This window comes from Cinclus cinclus, chromosome 4 (assembly GCF_963662255.1).
Source record: "Cinclus cinclus chromosome 4, bCinCin1.1, whole genome shotgun sequence".
In the NCBI taxonomy this organism is placed as follows: Eukaryota; Metazoa; Chordata; class Aves; order Passeriformes; family Cinclidae; genus Cinclus; species Cinclus cinclus.
Genome location: NC_085049.1, coordinates 60,869,734 through 60,888,435, shown reverse-complemented (window position 1 = coordinate 60,888,435; position 18,702 = coordinate 60,869,734). Strand labels below are relative to the sequence as shown.

The following is an 18,702-nucleotide window of genomic DNA, read 5'->3' as shown; positions in this document are numbered from 1 at the left end:
AGGAGATTGCTTTCTTTTACAAAGCTGCAGATCTCTAATGTAAGGTTTTAAATGGCTATATACTTCAAAATAAAATGGAACACGAAAAGCAAATAGCTTGATTTACTTACTAAGCGGTACAAAAATTCGTATGAAAAACAAACAAAAAGAAAACACCCCACACAGGGCAGCAGAGTAACTTTCCCTCCCTTGTACTGAAATTCCAGGAAGACAAAATAAACCAACTGCATGTTCATATAGCTCCAGATGATAACAAATCGCTTATGTTTGTATAAAAGGTGGAATAGGAGGTTGTACGAGACACTATTTCACTAGACTTTAGCGTTTTAGTAGGTAAAACACATGGTCAAAGGAACCGGTTCTTAATCCATATTCAGAGCTGAAAAAGGAGTTTGTGTTACTTCCTCCTCTTCAAAATCAATTTAAACTGTCAAAATTGCTTCAAATCGTCAGATTTCAACTTTGACCCCAAGAAAACCCCCTAAAGAATAAGACTGAGCTGTTGCTGAAACATTTATGTCAAAAGGAAATTTTTAATTTGCAAGGAAAAACAAAAGTTTCTCCCTTCAGAGGTCTCTCCAGCAGCAGCACACGGGATTTATCGCCTCTCCTTTAACTCAAATCGCGTGTTTGCTGCAGGAAACTCTCCCGAACGCAAGTACCTGCTCTTCTCCCCCCTCACCGGGGAAACTGGGCGATTTGGTGGCAGAAATTCCGAGGAAAATACACTTTTGTTAGTCCAAAGAAACACAAATCGAGCACACCGAAGGGCTCCCCGGCCGTGCAGCGGGGCGGGCTCTGCAAGCCACCAATCACCGCGCGGCTCCGCTCTAAAAATACGAGCATCTGACCCGGGCCAGCCCAATTGTGTTCGCCTGCTCCGCCGAGGAAGTCGCCGCGATGTCCGAGACCGCTCCCACCGCCGCCCCCGATGCGCCCGCGCCCGGCGCCAAGGCCGCCGCCAAGAAGCCGAAGAAGGCGGCGAGCGGCTCCAAAGCCCGCAGACCCGCGGGGCCCAGCGTCACCGAGCTGATCACCAAGGCCGTGTCCGCCTCCAAGGAGCGCAAGGGGCTCTCGCTCGCCGCGCTCAAGAAGGCGCTGGCCGCCGGCGGCTACGATGTGGAGAAGAACAACAGCCGCATCAAGCTGGGGCTCAAGAGCCTCGTCAGCAAAGGCACCCTGGTGCAGACCAAGGGCACCGGCGCCTCCGGCTCTTTCCGCCTCAACAAGAAGCCGGGAGAAGTGAAAGAAAAAGCCCCGAAGAAAAGGGCGCCTGCGGCCAAGCCCAAGAAGCCGGCGGCGGCTAAGAAGCCCGCCAGCGCCGCCAAGAAGCCCAAGAAAGCGGCGGCGGTGAAGAAGAGCCCCAAGAAGGCGAAGAAGCCGGCGGCCGCTGCGGCCAAGAAAGCGGCCAAGAGCCCCAAGAAAGCCGCGAAGGCAGGCCGCCCCAAAAAGGCAGCGAAGAGCCCGGCTAAGGCGAAAGCGGTGAAGCCCAAAGCGGCCAAGCCCAAAGCGGCCAAACCCAAAGCGGCCAAGGCAAAGAAGGCGGCGCCCAAGAAGAAGTAAATTGTACCAGAAGAGTTTTGTTCTCCATACTTTTGTTATCCAACGGCTCTTTTAAGAGCCACCCACACTTTCCCTAAAGGAGCTGATGCACCCAGCTCGTCCGTAACCTGCAGCAGGGGTCCAGCAATTCGTAAGTCGTCAAGAGGTCAATTGTGTCTTGTGTTTTTTTTTTTTCTGTTCCCTAGGATTACCGAAAGATATACTAAAGAACGCGATAGAGCGCGGCGGCTTTAGGTTTTTCCTCCGAGTGATTGTTTTGACTACCAAAAAACAATGATTTGATAAAAAAAATCGGATGTATGTTTTTTTAAAATATATATTTTGTAACAAAATAGTGCAATTGCCAGGCAAGCTACTACTGAGCCATGTCTAATCTTTTGAATTTTTTCTCTTATAGTATCCGTAAATGCATTTGTCTTTTCGGGGGAGGGAAGAGGGTAGGGTTTCTTTACTGAAACAAAAATAGCCCTGATCTCTCCCAATCCTTTTGTTCCCGATAAGAAAGGAAGAGCTTTAAGTATTGAAAAAGCCCGCCCTGCCCAAGGATTGGTCAGCGGAAATCCCGGCCCGCTGCCTTTCCTCCTCCCTTCCCCGCGGACGATTACGCCTCTTGTCTCTGGAACTGTATCAGCTACTCGGAAAAGAGAGGCGGAAAAAGGGGGGAGGGACAGGAACTCTCACTCACTCCGACAGAAGAACTAAACAAAAAAATATCCCATACCGCGAAGGACTTGCATGGGGAGGAGGGCATTTTGGCACGACTTGGTTAACAATATGGAAAATATTGCTACACTATCCGACCAAAAATAAAGACGAGTTAAAACACGGGATGAGTAGTTAATACTAAACGGCATTCACAGTTGCTGAGATAACAGCTCTCTTAGGACCTTGTGGGTGGCTCTTAAAAGAGCCTTTGGGTTTGTTTTTTTTTTTTTTCAGAGAAGCAAACGCGCGCCACTTATTCCTTCGGCGTTCACTTGGCTTTAGCCTTGTGGCTGTCGGTCTTCTTGGGCAGCAGCACGGCCTGGATGTTGGGCAGCACGCCGCCCTGCGCGATCGTCACCTTGCCCAGCAGCTTGTTGAGCTCCTCGTCGTTGCGGATGGCCAGCTGCAGGTGGCGGGGGATGATGCGCGTCTTCTTGTTGTCGCGGGCCGCGTTGCCCGCCAGCTCCAGGATCTCGGCCGTCAGGTACTCCAGCACGGCCGCCAGGTACACCGGGGCGCCGGCGCCCACGCGCTCCGCGTAGTTGCCCTTGCGCAGCAGCCGGTGCACGCGGCCCACGGGGAACTGCAGCCCGGCCCGCGACGAGCGCGACTTGGCCTTGGCGCGCGCCTTCCCGCCCTGCTTCCCGCGCCCGGACATCTTCCCTCGCTCGCTTCCCTCGGACAGGAACGCGCCGCGCAGCAGAGCACGAACTCAGCGCTGCCCAGCACCGCTCTCCCTTTACTGTCTCGTCCCTTCCCTGATAGGCTGAGAAGTAGGTCTTGCCCAGGCGGCCAATGAGAAAGCGAATCCAATTCTAACCAATCAGAAGCGAATAATGGTAAGTGATGACATAGTTTTAGGTTTGACCAATGAGAATACGCATAGCCAATGCTGCTTATTTGCATAGACGCGCTATAAATAAGTGGCACGCAGCGGCGCTCCTCACTTCGCTCCTGGGTTGATCCCGCTCGGTTCTGTGGTGCTTGGAGAGGAGCCGTGGTCGCGATGCCTGAGCCGGCCAAGTCCGCCCCCGCGCCCAAGAAGGGCTCCAAGAAAGCCGTGACCAAGACGCAGAAGAAAGGCGACAAGAAGCGCAAGAAGAGCCGCAAGGAGAGCTACTCCATCTACGTGTACAAGGTGCTGAAGCAGGTGCACCCCGACACGGGCATCTCGTCCAAGGCCATGGGCATCATGAACTCCTTCGTCAACGACATCTTCGAGCGCATCGCCGGCGAGGCGTCGCGCCTGGCGCACTACAACAAGCGCTCCACCATCACGTCGCGGGAGATCCAGACGGCCGTGCGCCTGCTGCTGCCCGGCGAGCTGGCCAAGCACGCCGTGTCCGAGGGCACCAAGGCTGTCACCAAGTACACCAGCTCCAAGTAAATGCCTGCTGAATATACCGCTTAACCCAAAGGCTCTTTTAAGAGCCAGCCACTTTTTCATTAAAAGAGCTGTACAATCAATCAAACAGCGCCGTATAGCTAATTTAGAATATTTTTTTTTGTTTTTGTTTTTTTTAGTTCTAGTAAGAGTTCTTGAGTTTTGCATGCTAAACGGTTATTTTGACCCTACTGCTCGAGTTTGCTGCACTAATAAACATTAACCGCCATATACATGTAAAGACATTGAAATCGCTGGGGATGTTAGTGTTTTTTTAGGTGATGCTTTCCTTAATTTATGGTTTACACAATTTTCAGTTTTTATATATAAGCAAGACCTTACTATTGTAAGTTTCCATGTTATGTGTCCTGTAAACTGAAGGATAGAAATCTTTCTGGATTTTTCTAGTCGGGAGGGAATCAGAATTATTAATGTATACTCACCCATGTACAGTGTTGCTATAATAAAATTTACCAGTTGATGGTGCTCAGTCGTTGGGGTTACTTTTGTTGCAGAAGCTAGAGATGAGTGCAGTGCACTATACTATAAAAGAATTTTATGTATTGACAAGTGACATTTAAGCTCTAACAAGTAGGCCAGTGGTCAGTATAACTCAGAAGTACTTTCTAAAGTCTCATTTATTCTCACCACTTGTCCTTACAATTCTATCTGTGTGAGGTTTTTTTACACTAACATGCCTAGCTTCTCCATGTGACTGCTTTAGGTTCTTGCAAGTAAGAAAAGAGGTGAAGCTAATTTTTTTGTATTATTTATCTGGCCTTTTTTGCATTTATCTGTCAGTAATAATAATAAAACAATTAAATACTTTGTCAGCTACCAGACTTTATCCCATAGATACTAATTAGTCTCAAACTGCAGCCTCTCTGAGTCACTCCCTCTCATCTCGAATAATTACATGCCACCATAGATGCAGATCAAAGCCATTATAATTTTCAAACTGAATCTGAAGAATCCTAAATTTCAAGGAAAAAATGTGAACTGAGCATACTTAATTCATTACAAGGACCACAGTATCACAAAAGTGAACTTGAATATACTTTGGCAATACAGGTCACGAGACAGGCACCAGGTCTCTCAAAAATCTGTCACCTGTTAGCTAATAAATGTTAATTTCAGTTTGAAGGGTTTTTTGTGAATTCTCAGATTGGATTTCAGATACCCAGTGGGAAGAAGCATTCTCCAAACTCTTCTTTATCAGCTTGAAATGATGTTTTGCTATGTCTCTGAGTGCTTTAGTGCAAACTCTAAACATAACCTTGCTTATTCTGCATGCCTGTATATGTCTAATACATTAAAAGACTACTCAACCATTATATAGTCCAGTCTCTAGTTTTTTTTCAAGTTTTGCTGGGTCATTAGAAAAGCACAAAGAGGTGCTCATATTCTGACAATTGAAGATGCTCACCACAATTTGTCAGTGGTTATTCTGTAAAATCAGTCATGTAAAAACACCCCAGTCCAAATTGCAGCTGTCCTGGGCAAGCCCTGCTGCCTGATTTAAAGTAGGAGCTCAGTGAAGCCTTTTGGCCTCCCAGCTCATAAGGGTTCCTTTTGCCTTTCCTGTGTTTGTGTGCTCCATGTTGCACGCCTCATGAAATTCAGAGGATTGTTTCAGTGTGTGAAATTGTTTCTAGGCCTGTGAAACTCATCGCTAAACAGAAAACAAAAATTGCTGAGTGCTTCTTTCGATTTCAGTGAGAATGATAAGGCATTAGCAGAGGGCTATAATGTGAACATAGCATTTGAAATCAGATCTGATTGTAACATAAATCTCATTTTTCTAACAGTGTTGAGAAAAAAGTCTCTGAAGCGATAAAGAGTTACTACCATGGAAAATTTTTTGGAACTTGTTCTTTTCGCCAGGGGTAAAAGTAGTAGGATTTAAACTCAGCAAAAAATAACAAATCTTAAAAATGTCATTCCAAAATAGGATGTATATTCAAAACCACTAATGCAAGTAGTGTAAGTATAAAATCATATGCCAGCATAATCTTCCATAACTCACGTTTTTTACTGTTTTTTCTTATTTATTTAAGAGCAGTCCTCTTTGTATTCTTAAAGACACACTAATGAGATGACATGACCCAGCATCACTAAGTATATTGTGGTATATATAATAATATATAAATAAGTATATATAATAAATAAATATAATAGTACATAAATATATATAATATAAGGTAATGTTGCTGCTGCCACCAAACCATGAAGGAGCAAAGCAGATTCTCAAACAGCTTTCCTACCCTATGTTCCTCTTTGAAGATGAGTTTGCAGTTCACTGAGTAAATAGTTTCTTTATCCAGTGTGCAGAGCAGATAGAGCTGGGTGCCTCCAAAGAGGAACACCCTACACCAGATTTCAACCCAAATCGTATCTGTGCCACCCATCATCCAATCCCCAGACACAATAATTTAATTCTTGGTGGTGGTCCCTTGATTTCATATTGATTTTTTTGGTCACTGGGCTGACCTCCTCAAATTAATTTTCTTTTTGGGATTTTTCCATTGGTTCATCTTCTTTCTGCTGCTGTCTCACCAGGTTCAGCTTGTTCTGTGTTTGTGATATTATTTTTATCAAAATGTTGACACTCTCATCACCTCATGTGCCCTAGAGATCCATCTTATTGATCTTCCCGTGCAAGGCAAAATTATAAATCCCAAAAATTCTCAAAACTGAAAAGTGTTTAAATGCGTCAACTACAACCAGGCCCTACATGTTGTCTTTTAATCTACCCTTCCATGTTTACCTTTAAAATATCACTTCATTCACAGCATCTGAAATATGGGGAATATTTTGGTATTGGTAATACAAACATTCTTGTATTTTTTTTTTTAAATATCAGCAACTTTTTGTATCTCAAATGATCAGAGTGACATTACAGTTTAGTCCTGTGTAATAACCAGAAAAAAAAAAAAAACAAAAAAAAGAGAAAAATAACTACAGAACAACACAGTTACAAAAAAACCCTCCCCTCTTATATTTTTACTAGAATAATAAAGTTAATATCACTCCTGGAGAGCATATATCTTCTGTAGATGGCCATCCTTGCAGTAAAATTTATGTTTATGCATTAAAATGTTCATAAAACAAAACTCTCTCTTTTTATTTCTGCAATAGTGAAATACAGCAGCTGGGCAAACAAATATCTGTGTTCTTTAGTTAACTGACTGAACAGTAAATCAGAAACGAGAAATAGATGCTATACATCTGGGCCACAACCTGAACAAATCACAGACAGTCTGTAGCAATTTTTTGCAACTTCTTGGGGTCTTGTGGTTTTTTGGGGGGAGTTTTTTAGTTTGGGGGGGGGGGGATTGTTTGGTTTTTAATGTTTGCTTTTGTTTTTATTAATGAAGTAACACAATACCTGCTCTCAAACCTGATTTTTTTTTTTAATGGCCACAGAATATAATTACCTGACACCAAAGACAAATTATTGCAAAGTTAGTTTCCCACAGGCTTTCATTCCCATGTTAAATATAAAATACTGTATTTTAAAATAATTACAGATGCAGGAGAAAGTACTGACTGCAGCTAGTGAAAAATATTTGGTCTTACACACACCTTGATGTAATGTTTTTGGCCAGTGATGAGAATCTGCCCAGGTTAGCCGGTAAATGAAAAAAACTGAGACTTCAGATTCCAAAAACCTGGTCTAAGGGCTGTGCTATTTGCTGAATAGCACAGCTCAAGACATGACACAAACCTTACTGTGGGGGAGAGGGCAAAAAGTAGATGGGAATGCAGCTGGGAACTTCTCCCTTTCCAACTCACACAGCTGTGAGGAAGGAAGAAGCATTACAGCGAGCAGAGGCAACTCTTTCCTCAAGGACTGGGCTCACAGAACCAGAGGCCTGTGCAGGTGGAAAGGGTGTTTTGGGTTAGATTTCTTATGTGGCTACAAAGAACTAAATTATTTGATTGCATTCCTATTGTAGTGGTTGTTCCAAAAGCATTGCTTGTGAAAAACAATAGAAGGTATTAATCAAAAATTTCATACTTTCATTTTTAACACTGAACATCTCAGGAAGTAATTCTGAATATAATTCATTTTACAACTAGAAAATGAGTAGATTGGAAAGGGTTACAGAACAAATTGGTATTTTCCTCCCATGTGAGATCCACAACCCTTTTCTACCTGTACTCCTCCTTAGATTAAATATAGATTTTTTTTTTTTTACTTGCAAAGGTGATAGGAAAATGGAAGAAATAATTAGTGAAAATAGAACAGAGCACACATAGAGCATTACATCTCAAATCTGAACTTCAAACAGATGAAGGGATATTGTCTTCCTTATCAGAGCTGTGAAGAAATGCACACATCTCTGGTTTGCATCCTCTTTTCCTTTTGTAGCAATTAGCAGCCACTGCAACAATTAACAAGATGAGCACTCGACATGATCAAGTTTTGGGTATTTTTTGTTTTTCTCCTTATGCTCTTGGGACACAGCAAGGTTAAGTACCTTCAGTCATTCACTTAGAAAAGAGTGCAAATATTACCACAGGTATGGCATAGCCCCAACCTTTGAACACATGAAAATACAGCTTTAAATAGAGCTGCCTGTGCTCTAAGCATCAGACAGACTGGATAGACTGCATCACAGGCAGAGCTGGACTCAGCTGAGCTGGCTCAGGAAGCCAAATTTATCTGAGTCAGTTCTAGTCTCTACACGCAGGGGTTTTTGAAACTGCTGCTACAATCCCCGTGGAAGAAGTGAAATGGTCACCTTTCATAGGCGTGCGTAGCTGCTGGAGTTTTAGCCTTAACTGACGCGCGTCATGCGAAAGCTCATAGGATGCACACGTGTAGTACTTCAAATTTACCCCAGCAGCTCCCACTGCTCAGCAGGAAATGACGTGGCATAAAAATCAGGGGGAAGAACCGGGAAACTGCAAAAACGCTGGGATCACTTTACAGAATTTATCTGAACTGAATAATGCCTGCTTTTCTGTTTCACCCTACAGGTTTGTTCCTTGACAATGGTAAAGTAAAAAATATTTTATTAGGGGGCTGGGGTGAAACTGAGGAGGAAATACCTTGTTTCTGGATTTAAAAATCCAGGGCCTTCCTCTGCCCTTCCAGGAGATATCCAATCCTTTTCTTTCCTTCTCCCCACTGTTCCCAGGTGCCTCTTGCAGTGCAGGATGTTGGTGGAAGCCACAGAAGAGCATAACCTGATGAGTTCCTAATCCCAAAACACCCCCATTCCCACTGTGAAATCCTGCTACATCCTGTGTTACCCCACCATTACCCTCCTCCCAGAGGCGGATTAGTCCTTAAATCACTGTCCCTGGAAGCAGCTCAGAGAGCAGGAATGTATCTGTCACAGCCTGCCCAACAAGCCCAAAGAATTTCATTGTCACTGGAGAAATGATGGCTCCTGGTGGGAACCATCCTCTCTGCATTTATGCAACAGGACAACTCAGCTTCAGCCGAGCTCACCTCCTTACTGTGCCCAAATGAAACACCTGCAGTTAAATCACAAAACATACAACAACAACAACAACAACAACAACAACAAAAAAAAAAAAACCAACCACAAATGCATATATCACTCCTTCGTTTTACTGCACAGCCAGCTCGTCAGTCTGGGAGCCACAGTGCATTCCACAGCTCCAACCTGTGCACAGACTCCTTTCCTCAAGCATCAGCAGGTGGCATGGTTTGGTGATGCCCTGCCCGAAGAGCTGTCCTGTCAGAACTGCTAAGTGATCCCATTTTTACTTCCCTCTTCCATTCTGCTGTTGCAAAAACAACTTACTAAAGAAATACACAAAAGTACATCCATGCTGATGAAAAGAGGCTGTCGATGCTCACAACCAGCTCTGTTAGGAAATACATATATTTTTAAAACAGTTCTGCACAGTTAGCCCAGTTTTGGTAAACCACATCTATGGAGCATTTTCATGAGAGGGTCTGGCTGTACAGTATATATTCGAGATCCTGCAGCCCTTCATAATTGAGACCTCATGTAGCCCTCTTTATTTTATGGCTTTATTTCCCATGTATGTAACTCAAAACTACAACTACATAATGACTAAGCGCATTCTTTAGAAGAAAGAAAGAAAAAAAAACACGAGAGGAATGACTACGACAGTAATTATTAATTATTTTGGAAGTTTCTACAAGTCTGCAAACTAGAATTTTTATTCTGGTCACAAAACATCGAGATGATGTGCACACAGTTTTTCCTAGAAGTCTTTGCCATTGCTTGCTAGCAGCCCAGTAAGCAGAGGACAGTTTCATTACGTGGAACAAGGTGACACAGAGAGACATTTCCTTCCCCTGTGGAAGGGTGGCTTTATCACCGACCCAGTTTTAGGAAAATTAAACTCATTGGACACCAGGTCACAGATGTTAAGTCACATCTCTTTTTCCCTGTACTGGAGGATGGAGTTGGGGAAAGACACGGTCATGTTGGAAACTGCTCCCGTGGCTGCGGTGCCACGAACTGCAAGACAGAGACTCACGAAGCCAAGAAGCTGCTGGCTTCTGCAGCCAAGAGCCTGCAATGCTGAGAGAAAAATAAGAGAGGAAGAGCCTCACTAGAGCCAGAAGGAAAGCAGAAGCCAGCAGAGCAGCACCAGAGAATTAAACTTTAAAGCAACACCGTGACTTGCTGTAAGAGCAGCAGCGTTTGTAAGAATGACTCGCTTTTCCCCAAAACCAAGTACCGGCTCGAAACTCCGCATACCACAGGGAGAAGAGGGCGTGGATCCAGCGACCAGCACCAGAAAAATGAAACTGAAAGCGATCGTGCTCTTTCCAGTGTAATGCAGTGACCTCCACAGTAGCGGCACAGCGCATCAGGCCGCTCCTTGACAATACTAGCAATCCTCCCTGCCTGAAACCCTTCCCTAGTGTTCCACCGTTCGGCCAAGGAAAAGCCCGTGGGACTCTTCCATACCCGAGTGTTAAAAGGCAGCAAAAGTGGATCAGTCAGGGGCCCGAGGGTAGGAACTCCCTTCCTGCCGAGAAACAAATTATTCTAGGTCACTGCAAGAACCGGGTGATTCAATTCAGGGCTTAAATTTGTCTCAGTTTTTCTTCCTTCCCATTCCCCTTTCTCTGAAATATGCAAGTGCAACATTGACTAGCTTCTTTATTGTACACTTAAAGCAAAAAAAAAAAAATTAAAAAAAAAATCCAGGTTACCAAGACTTCAGTACAGTCCTCTAATACAAGAACAAAACACTTAAGAGCAGTAAGAGCCAGCTAGGCAGGACATGGCACATCTACGTTGTTCTAAAACCCTTACTTCATAGGGTTAACACACAGAAAAGGTCAAAATACTTATCAATTAAGAAATTCTTAAATGGCATCGACAAAGAAAATTGCTCTGTGATAAACAGATTCCAATAAGAAAAAAAGAAACCAGCATTAGGAAAATCGCCCCACATAGACAGGAAAACAAAAACGTACACGAAAAAAACAAGGTAATCAAAAAAAAAAAATGAAGATAACATACATATCTGCCTTCCCCCGGAACGTAATAAAAACTACAGTGATTCAACCCTTTATGAGAAACGTGGGTGGCTCTGAAAAGAGCCTTTGTTTCAGAATTAGCTTCAGAGAGCATTTACTTGGCTTTTGCCTTGTGGCTGTCGGTCTTCTTGGGCAGCAGCACGGCCTGGATATTGGGCAGCACGCCGCCCTGCGCGATCGTCACCTTGCCCAGCAGCTTGTTGAGCTCCTCGTCGTTGCGGATGGCCAGCTGCAGGTGGCGGGGGATGATGCGCGTCTTCTTGTTGTCGCGGGCCGCGTTGCCCGCCAGCTCCAGGATCTCGGCCGTCAGGTACTCCAGCACGGCCGCCAGGTACACCGGGGCGCCGGCGCCCACGCGCTCCGCGTAGTTGCCCTTGCGCAGCAGCCGGTGCACGCGGCCCACGGGGAACTGCAGCCCGGCCCGCGACGAGCGCGACTTGGCCTTGGCGCGCGCCTTCCCGCCCTGCTTCCCGCGCCCGGACATGGCAGCGACTCGACAGCGACCACAAGGAATCTGAAGGGACTCGACAGAATCAGCGCCAGCTCGCCGCCCGCCTTTTATACAACTCGGCCGGATCGGCAGCGCCTCTTGCGATTGGCTGCGAGAGGAGGACTCGGTCCGCAGCCAATGGAAAAGCGGATCGAGACCTGGCCAATAGCGAATCTCGGCGCTGCGCGCGGAGCTGGAAGCCGAGCCAATAGCGGTGCGGCCGTGTCGGCGGCGGCGCTATAAAGGCGGCTCCCGCGCTCGCGCCGGTGCTGTGAGCTGTTGGTTGCTGTGTTTGGTGGGTGCCAGGGCAGTGTTCGCTGCAAACATGCCTGAGCCGGCCAAGTCCGCCCCCGCGCCCAAGAAGGGCTCCAAGAAAGCCGTGACCAAGACGCAGAAGAAAGGCGACAAGAAGCGCAAGAAGAGCCGCAAGGAGAGCTACTCCATCTACGTGTACAAGGTGCTGAAGCAGGTGCACCCGGACACGGGCATCTCGTCCAAGGCCATGGGCATCATGAACTCCTTCGTCAACGACATCTTCGAGCGCATCGCCGGCGAGGCGTCGCGCCTGGCGCACTACAACAAGCGCTCCACCATCACGTCGCGGGAGATCCAGACGGCCGTGCGCCTGCTGCTGCCCGGCGAGCTGGCCAAGCACGCCGTGTCCGAGGGCACCAAGGCTGTCACCAAGTACACCAGCTCCAAGTAGGCGGTTTCTGTGACCTATCCAGTACTTTTGACCCAAAGGCTCTTTTAAGAGCCACCCACGATTTCAGTAAAAGAGCTGATGCTACGGAGAGTTCTTACACATCCTGTTTGTTTTCCCTTTCTCGAGGGGGGGAGCTGGGATGGAGATGTGACGTTTCGGTCTCAGAGTAACGTATATTGAAAGAAAAATGTCTTTTGGGGTGATTGCAACGGAACCGAGGGTGGTGATCAATCTCTTCAAAATACCTAGAAGTCCTTTTAGGTATATGTAGTGTGGGGACGGAGGGCTACGCAAAAATGTTAGCGGTGGCCTGTCACTTATAACAGCGAAAAAAATAGTCTCCTGTCCCATGGTTTATCACTGCTGAGCTAGGGTAAGGAAAGACAGTGTGAACCGGGATCATTGCCAGCACAGGTCCTTTCTGACGGTCCGGTGCTATTTTTTCTTGTTCGTTTGATTTGGAGCACAATGCTCCGGGATGAATACCCGCTCGCCCTCACTACCCCAAATGTGTTACCGCAGGTAACCAGGGGAATCAAAGCGGAACGCGTTCTCCCCCCCCGCCTGCACAGTCGCCGCACAGATAGTGCCAAGCACAGGCTCCCCGGTGTGGCCCATTGCCGGCTTTCGTCCGCCTGTCTCTTTCTCTCCCTCCCTCTCCAGCGCCCTTTCCCCGTGCCCCGCAAACGCCGCCGCCGAGCCGCGGACGGGGCCGGAGGCGGGCGGGCCCAGCCGGAGCCGCGCTCCGTCCGACCGGAGTGAGGACTGCGCGGAGCCTCCCCGCGGGCGGGCCCGGCCGCCTCACGCGCCTCCCGACACGGCGCTGATTGGTGGCGCTCGCAGCCCGCGCGCGCGCGTCACCGGGCCGAGCTCTCCGCGAGAGACGCGGCGCTTCCAGCGGGCCGGGCAGCTCGGCTAGGCCAGGGAAGTCGGCTGCCGCCTGCGCCTTCAGCCTTTCTGCCGCGGCCCTGAACCGAACGCGGCTACCGAGCGGGAAGAAACCGCGAGCTCTCGGCGAAGGAGGCGGCTGCCTCCTTGGCGGCAGCTTCAGCCAGCGGTCGCGAGGCCGGGGCTGAAGGCGAACGGAGAGGCTTTGGACAAAAGAGGGCGAGCCTCGGGCTCGGGCAGCGAGACCGCTCAATACCGCTCGCCCAGGGCGCTGCCGCCCCTCCTGTCTCTTGCAAGCCGCCGTTGGGAGGGGGCAGGGGCGGGGCGAGGCCCGGGCGCGTTTCCCGCCCCGGAGGCGGGGCCTGTTCCAGGGCTAGCGCGAAGCGGCCAATGGCAGGCGGCCGCTGTCGCGCGGGCGGCCAATGGGCGCGGGCGCCGGGGCTATAAAGAGCGGCCGTGCGGCGGGCGCGCAGCAGTGCGTTCGGAGTTGGGGGAGGTTTTGCTTGTGCGTTGTTGTTGCTGCTGGAACTGGTGGTGCTTTGGCATGGCCCGGACAAAGCAGACGGCGCGGAAATCCACGGGCGGGAAGGCGCCCCGCAAGCAGCTGGCCACCAAGGCTGCCCGCAAGAGCGCGCCGGCCACGGGCGGCGTCAAGAAGCCGCACCGCTACCGGCCCGGCACGGTGGCGCTGCGCGAGATCCGCCGCTACCAGAAGTCCACGGAGCTGCTGATCCGCAAGCTGCCCTTCCAGCGCCTGGTGCGCGAGATCGCGCAGGACTTCAAGACCGACCTGCGCTTCCAGAGCTCGGCCGTCATGGCTCTGCAGGAGGCCAGCGAGGCTTACCTGGTGGGGCTCTTCGAGGACACCAACCTGTGCGCCATCCACGCCAAGCGAGTCACCATCATGCCCAAGGACATCCAGCTGGCCCGCCGCATCCGCGGCGAGCGCGCCTGAGCTGAGCTTCCTGCCGCAGCGCTTCCTAGCCAGGCATTGAGGCTTCCCACAAAGACCCAAAGGCTCTTTTAAGAGCCACTACACACGCAATTAACAGAGCTGTGACGCTTACCTTGAAACGTGTACGTTCATAGTAGTTACAGAAACACAAGGTATTGCGCGGGTGCTTATATGTAGAGATCCATGATTGAACACTTGCCCAATAATATATACTATTAGTTTCGAAGTGATTTTTAAAATATTTTTTCTACCATACTAAAATTTGCAATGAGCCCCGTAAATTTTTACTTTTTTTTTTTTTTCTGGAGCGAATTACATTTTTAGAATGCACAGTTTTTACCCCAGGAGAACTGCGGACACAGTCGGTTTTGTACTCGCCGCTCTTTGTACTCGCCCTAAGAGCTGTGTCATCTGGCACAGTCGCATGGATGAAAGGTACTTTACTTGAGACTCTGCTTATCCCCCTTTGAACTCCTGAATTTTCCTATTTCCTCCCTCTGATTTTTCAAGCCGTTGTTTCATCAGTGTTTGCAGTTGATCCTACATATGTGAGTCGGGGGCCTTAACCGGATGCTGTAAAACAAAAAATGTAAGAAAATTCGATGACACCCATGAGGGGGCAACAGCAACTAAGAAATCACTTAGCATTAGTGCTATTGAGTTCTGAAGCCGGCAATAAGCTATTACTTACTATCTTAAAATAATAAAACGAATAGGTAAGTGCCTAATTAATATTTTAAAGCATTCAGTCTAAACAAATAGTATTTCTCAGTTCGGGAAGACCAGATAAGTCTGAAGCTAAAAGAAAATACTTTCTTATCAATTAATTACTGAGGACACATTCGAAATATTTAGTATTTGCCTGTGGTACTTATGAGGGGAGCGACCATGGCAGCAGCCGGGGGAAGAAAGCACTTTAACCTTTTCCTGTCTCAGTTCTCAGAAAGGACTGTGGTTGACTAAGGGCACACAGGAGATGGAAGGGCGCCCTTCCAACACTTGACGAAGTAACTCACGCATAACAGGCAAAATGAAGGCATCAGCAAAATTAAGGCTAAGTAGAACAGTATGCAATCCGTAAACACACAAATAGGATATAAATATTGTATATATGCGAGCAGCAAAGGTATATAAAGTGTTTTTTATATCCATAAGTAAACTAATCTAGTTAGAAAACGCATAATGAGCAAAGATACAAGTAAACTCAGTGAAAGCTCTTTCAGTGAAAATATAATTGGCTCTTAAAAGAGCCTTTGGGTCAAAAGTACTGGATAGGTCACAGAAACCGCCTACTTGGAGCTGGTGTACTTGGTGACAGCCTTGGTGCCCTCGGACACGGCGTGCTTGGCCAGCTCGCCGGGCAGCAGCAGGCGCACGGCCGTCTGGATCTCCCGCGACGTGATGGTGGAGCGCTTGTTGTAGTGCGCCAGGCGCGACGCCTCGCCGGCGATGCGCTCGAAGATGTCGTTGACGAAGGAGTTCATGATGCCCATGGCCTTGGACGAGATGCCCGTGTCCGGGTGCACCTGCTTCAGCACCTTGTACACGTAGATGGAGTAGCTCTCCTTGCGGCTCTTCTTGCGCTTCTTGTCGCCTTTCTTCTGCGTCTTGGTCACGGCTTTCTTGGAGCCCTTCTTGGGCGCGGGGGCGGACTTGGCCGGCTCAGGCATGTTTGCAGCGAACACTGCCCTGGCACCCACCAAACACAGCGACCAACAGCTCACAGCACCGGCGCGAGCGCGGGAGCCGCCTTTATAGCGCCGCCGCCGACACGGCCGCACCGCTATTGGCTCGGCTTCCAGCTCCGCGCGCAGCGCCGAGATTCGCTATTGGCCAGGTCTCGATCCGCTTTTCCATTGGCTGCGGACCGAGTCCTCCTCTCGCAGCCAATCGCAAGAGGCGCTGCCGATCCGGCCGAGTTGTATAAAAGGCGGGCGGCGAGCTGGCGCTGATTCTGTCGAGTCCCTTCAGATTCCTTGTGGTCGCTGTCGAGTCGCTGCCATGTCCGGGCGCGGGAAGCAGGGCGGGAAGGCGCGCGCCAAGGCCAAGTCGCGCTCGTCGCGGGCCGGGCTGCAGTTCCCCGTGGGCCGCGTGCACCGGCTGCTGCGCAAGGGCAACTACGCGGAGCGCGTGGGCGCCGGCGCCCCGGTGTACCTGGCGGCCGTGCTGGAGTACCTGACGGCCGAGATCCTGGAGCTGGCGGGCAACGCGGCCCGCGACAACAAGAAGACGCGCATCATCCCCCGCCACCTGCAGCTGGCCATCCGCAACGACGAGGAGCTCAACAAGCTGCTGGGCAAGGTGACGATCGCGCAGGGCGGCGTGCTGCCCAACATCCAGGCCGTGCTGCTGCCCAAGAAGACCGACAGCCACAAGGCTAAAGCCAAATGAACGCCGGACATTGGAAGGCCCTTAAGTTTTAGTACTAAAACCCAAAGGCTCTTTTAAGAGCCACCCACTTCCTCGATAAAGAGCTAAAATTGCTGCTTCAAGTATTAACAATCATGCTACTTCTACGTTTATTTTCACCTTTTTTCTTGCCAGTTGAAGTATGTTCTTGACCGAACAATTTAAACAACTTCAGCCATTCTAAAGAAAATTTGGGTGGCTCTTAAAAGAGCCGTTTGGTTAAAATGCAGAGCAAGGGCTTTCCTCACTTCTTGGACGCTGCCTTCTTTGCCTTGGCCACTTTTGCCCTTGGAGCATTAGGCTTGGCTGCTTTAGGTTTCAAGACTGCCTTAGCCGGGCTCTTCGCTGCTGCCGCCGCCTTCTTGGGCTTAGCAACCTTTGCTACTGCTTTCCTGGGACTCTTGGCTGCTTTCTTGGCCGCCGGCTTCTTGGCCTTGGGGCTCTTCTTCACCGCCGCCGCTTTCTTGGGCTTAGCGGCGCTGGCGGGCTTCTTGGGCTTGGCTGCAGGCGCCCTCTTCTTCGGGGCTTTTTCTTTCACTTCTCCCGGCTTCTTGTTGAGGCGGAAAGAGCCGGAGGCGCCGGTGCCCTTGGTCTGCACCAGGGTGCCCTTGCTGACGAGGCTCTTGAGCCCCAGCTTGATGCGGCTGTTGTTCTTCTCCACATCGTAGCCGCCGGCGGCCAGCGCCTTCTTGAGCGCGGCGAGCGAGAGCCCCTTGCGCTCCTTGGAGGCGGACACGGCCTTGGTGATCAGCTCGGTGACGCTGGGCCCCGCGGGCTTGCGGGCTTTGGAGCCGCTCGCCGCCTTCTTTGGCTTCTTGGCGGCGGGAACTTTGGCCGGGGAGGGGGGCGCTGCCTCAGCGGCGGGGGCGGGAGCGATCTCGGACATGGCGGGACGGGGAAAATGCGGCGGCACCGGCGGCTCCCACCTTTTATAGCAGCGCGGCGGGCGCTGATTGGTCCGCTGCCGAGCGTGCCCCGCCCCCCGCCCCGCTCCTGCCGCCCTCCTTGTGTTTCTCCTTTCTCTAAAAATTGACTTTTTCTTACAAAAACCTTGCAAGGCTGCACCCGGTTTCTTAGCATTCTTGCTGGGGACAGAGAATATTTTTGTCTTGCCACGTTTCTTTCAACCGAGATTGGAAATGAGTTTCAGGCATGTTAGTAATTCCCGAGGTTGGGGATTGCATGATTGGCTGGACTGTAAGATTTTTTATTTCTCTTTTTGAATTAAAACTTTGCTTTTGGCACCGCTGTCACAGTGACACCGGATGCATGTTTCTGAGAAGGTTTTCCGTCGAGGTGCTACAAAATGGGGGTAATCTCGAGACCCTATTTTATTGTAAATTAGCTGTGAAAATATGCAAGTAAAACAAGGTAGCTATTCAGCTCTGTATGTGAGTTGTGAGTTGTTTTCTGTAACACGACATCATCTCTTCAAAATAATGAAACCTTTTGACACGGTGCCCTTTTTAGCTCTAGTAGGACTTGGTAAAACATGAAAGAAAGACATTTTTCACCAGAAACATTTACCTGAAAACAGGTCTCGTAAATAATCAGCTATCTTAAAAGTCTCAGAATGCCACATAGAAGTTGCTTTTCTGTCCCCCCGGGTTTTGTGTTGCTTCGTATTAATATTTTAATTAACTATATTCCCATTTTTTTTCTCCAAAATACTTATTTTTGTGACGCACAGTAGATAAACCAATTAATCTGTATGTTCTCAAGGTAGTGCTTATTTTTCTGCTTACTTTTACATTATTATTCAGGAATTGTGTCAACCACAAACATCAATTTTACAAAAAGAGAAACAGAATCATAATACAGTGTACACGTTTTCATTATGAAAAAGAGATGTAAATCTGCAGGTATTTCTTTAATAAAATAATATAATTCAAGTGACTTAAGCAAATAATTTTCTCCTCAGAACTGCCAAGAGAAGCAATGACATAGCTTTTTCAAGTGTTTGACTGGTGTGATGTGGAATAATTTGAATGTATATAAAAATGAATTTTTCTTAAGAGTTGGATAGCAAATGGATAGTCACGTTTAAACATCTGTAGTAGACTGTGGGAAACAATCAGAGACCCCAGTGATTGAT

General features: G+C 48.6%; 8 protein-coding genes across 11 annotated transcripts; 4 read left to right on the top strand and 4 right to left on the bottom strand.

The window, feature by feature from the left end:
• Positions 1-761: 761 nt before the first annotated feature.
• LOC134043664 (histone H1.01) lies at positions 762-1,792 on the top strand. Its single transcript, XM_062492280.1, has one exon. It carries the CDS (start codon positions 901-903, stop codon positions 1,561-1,563), a length of 663 nt encoding a protein of 220 aa, XP_062348264.1. The 5' UTR covers positions 762-900; the 3' UTR covers positions 1,564-1,792.
• An 11-nt stretch (positions 1,793-1,803) lies between these two features.
• LOC134043673 (histone H2A-IV-like) lies at positions 1,804-5,892 on the bottom strand. 2 transcript variants are annotated; one of them, XM_062492291.1, is made up of 2 exons: positions 5,878-5,892; positions 1,804-2,926 (listed from the first exon to the last, which is right to left on the bottom strand). In XM_062492291.1, exons 1-2 carry the CDS (start codon positions 5,878-5,880, stop codon positions 2,537-2,539), a joined length of 393 nt encoding a protein of 130 aa, XP_062348275.1. In that variant the 5' UTR covers positions 5,881-5,892; the 3' UTR covers positions 1,804-2,536. The 2 variants fall into 2 exon arrangements, with proteins under 2 accessions (XP_062348275.1, XP_062348274.1); XM_062492290.1 differs by lacking the exon at positions 5,878-5,892 and having other exon boundaries at positions 1,804-2,740; positions 2,846-3,034.
• LOC134043683 (histone H2B 1/2/3/4/6) lies at positions 3,239-3,790 on the top strand. Its single transcript, XM_062492308.1, has one exon. The coding sequence runs from the start codon at positions 3,275-3,277 to the stop codon at positions 3,653-3,655; it is 381 nt and encodes a 126-aa protein (XP_062348292.1). The 5' UTR covers positions 3,239-3,274; the 3' UTR covers positions 3,656-3,790.
• Positions 5,893-10,221: 4,329 nt separating the features above from the next.
• On the bottom strand, positions 10,222-11,643 carry LOC134043680 (histone H2A-IV). Of its 2 annotated transcripts, XM_062492304.1 has the most exons (2): positions 11,563-11,643; positions 10,222-11,457 (listed from the first exon to the last, which is right to left on the bottom strand). In XM_062492304.1, exons 1-2 carry the CDS (start codon positions 11,641-11,643, stop codon positions 11,254-11,256), a joined length of 285 nt encoding a protein of 94 aa, XP_062348288.1. In that variant the 3' UTR covers positions 10,222-11,253. The 2 variants fall into 2 exon arrangements, with proteins under 2 accessions (XP_062348288.1, XP_062348287.1); XM_062492303.1 differs by having other exon boundaries at positions 10,222-11,643.
• Positions 11,644-11,968: 325 nt separating this feature from the next.
• Positions 11,969-12,454, top strand: LOC134043690 (histone H2B 1/2/3/4/6). The gene has a single exon (XM_062492316.1). It carries the CDS (start codon positions 11,975-11,977, stop codon positions 12,353-12,355), a length of 381 nt encoding a protein of 126 aa, XP_062348300.1. The 5' UTR covers positions 11,969-11,974; the 3' UTR covers positions 12,356-12,454.
• A 3,033-nt stretch (positions 12,455-15,487) lies between these two features.
• LOC134043691 (histone H2B 1/2/3/4/6) lies at positions 15,488-15,874 on the bottom strand. Its single transcript, XM_062492317.1, has one exon. The coding sequence runs from the start codon at positions 15,866-15,868 to the stop codon at positions 15,488-15,490; it is 381 nt and encodes a 126-aa protein (XP_062348301.1). The 5' UTR covers positions 15,869-15,874.
• A 325-nt stretch (positions 15,875-16,199) lies between these two features.
• LOC134043677 (histone H2A-IV) lies at positions 16,200-16,660 on the top strand. Of its 2 annotated transcripts, XM_062492300.1 has the most exons (2): positions 16,200-16,280; positions 16,386-16,660. In XM_062492300.1, the coding sequence occupies exons 1-2, from the start codon at positions 16,200-16,202 to the stop codon at positions 16,587-16,589; spliced, it is 285 nt and encodes a 94-aa protein (XP_062348284.1). In that variant the 3' UTR covers positions 16,590-16,660. The 2 variants fall into 2 exon arrangements, with proteins under 2 accessions (XP_062348284.1, XP_062348283.1); XM_062492299.1 differs by having other exon boundaries at positions 16,200-16,660.
• Positions 16,661-16,693: 33 nt separating this feature from the next.
• Positions 16,694-17,493, bottom strand: LOC134043665 (histone H1.11L-like). The gene has a single exon (XM_062492281.1). The coding sequence runs from the start codon at positions 17,491-17,493 to the stop codon at positions 16,852-16,854; it is 642 nt and encodes a 213-aa protein (XP_062348265.1). The 3' UTR covers positions 16,694-16,851.
• Between the last annotated feature and the right edge of the window lie 1,209 nt (positions 17,494-18,702).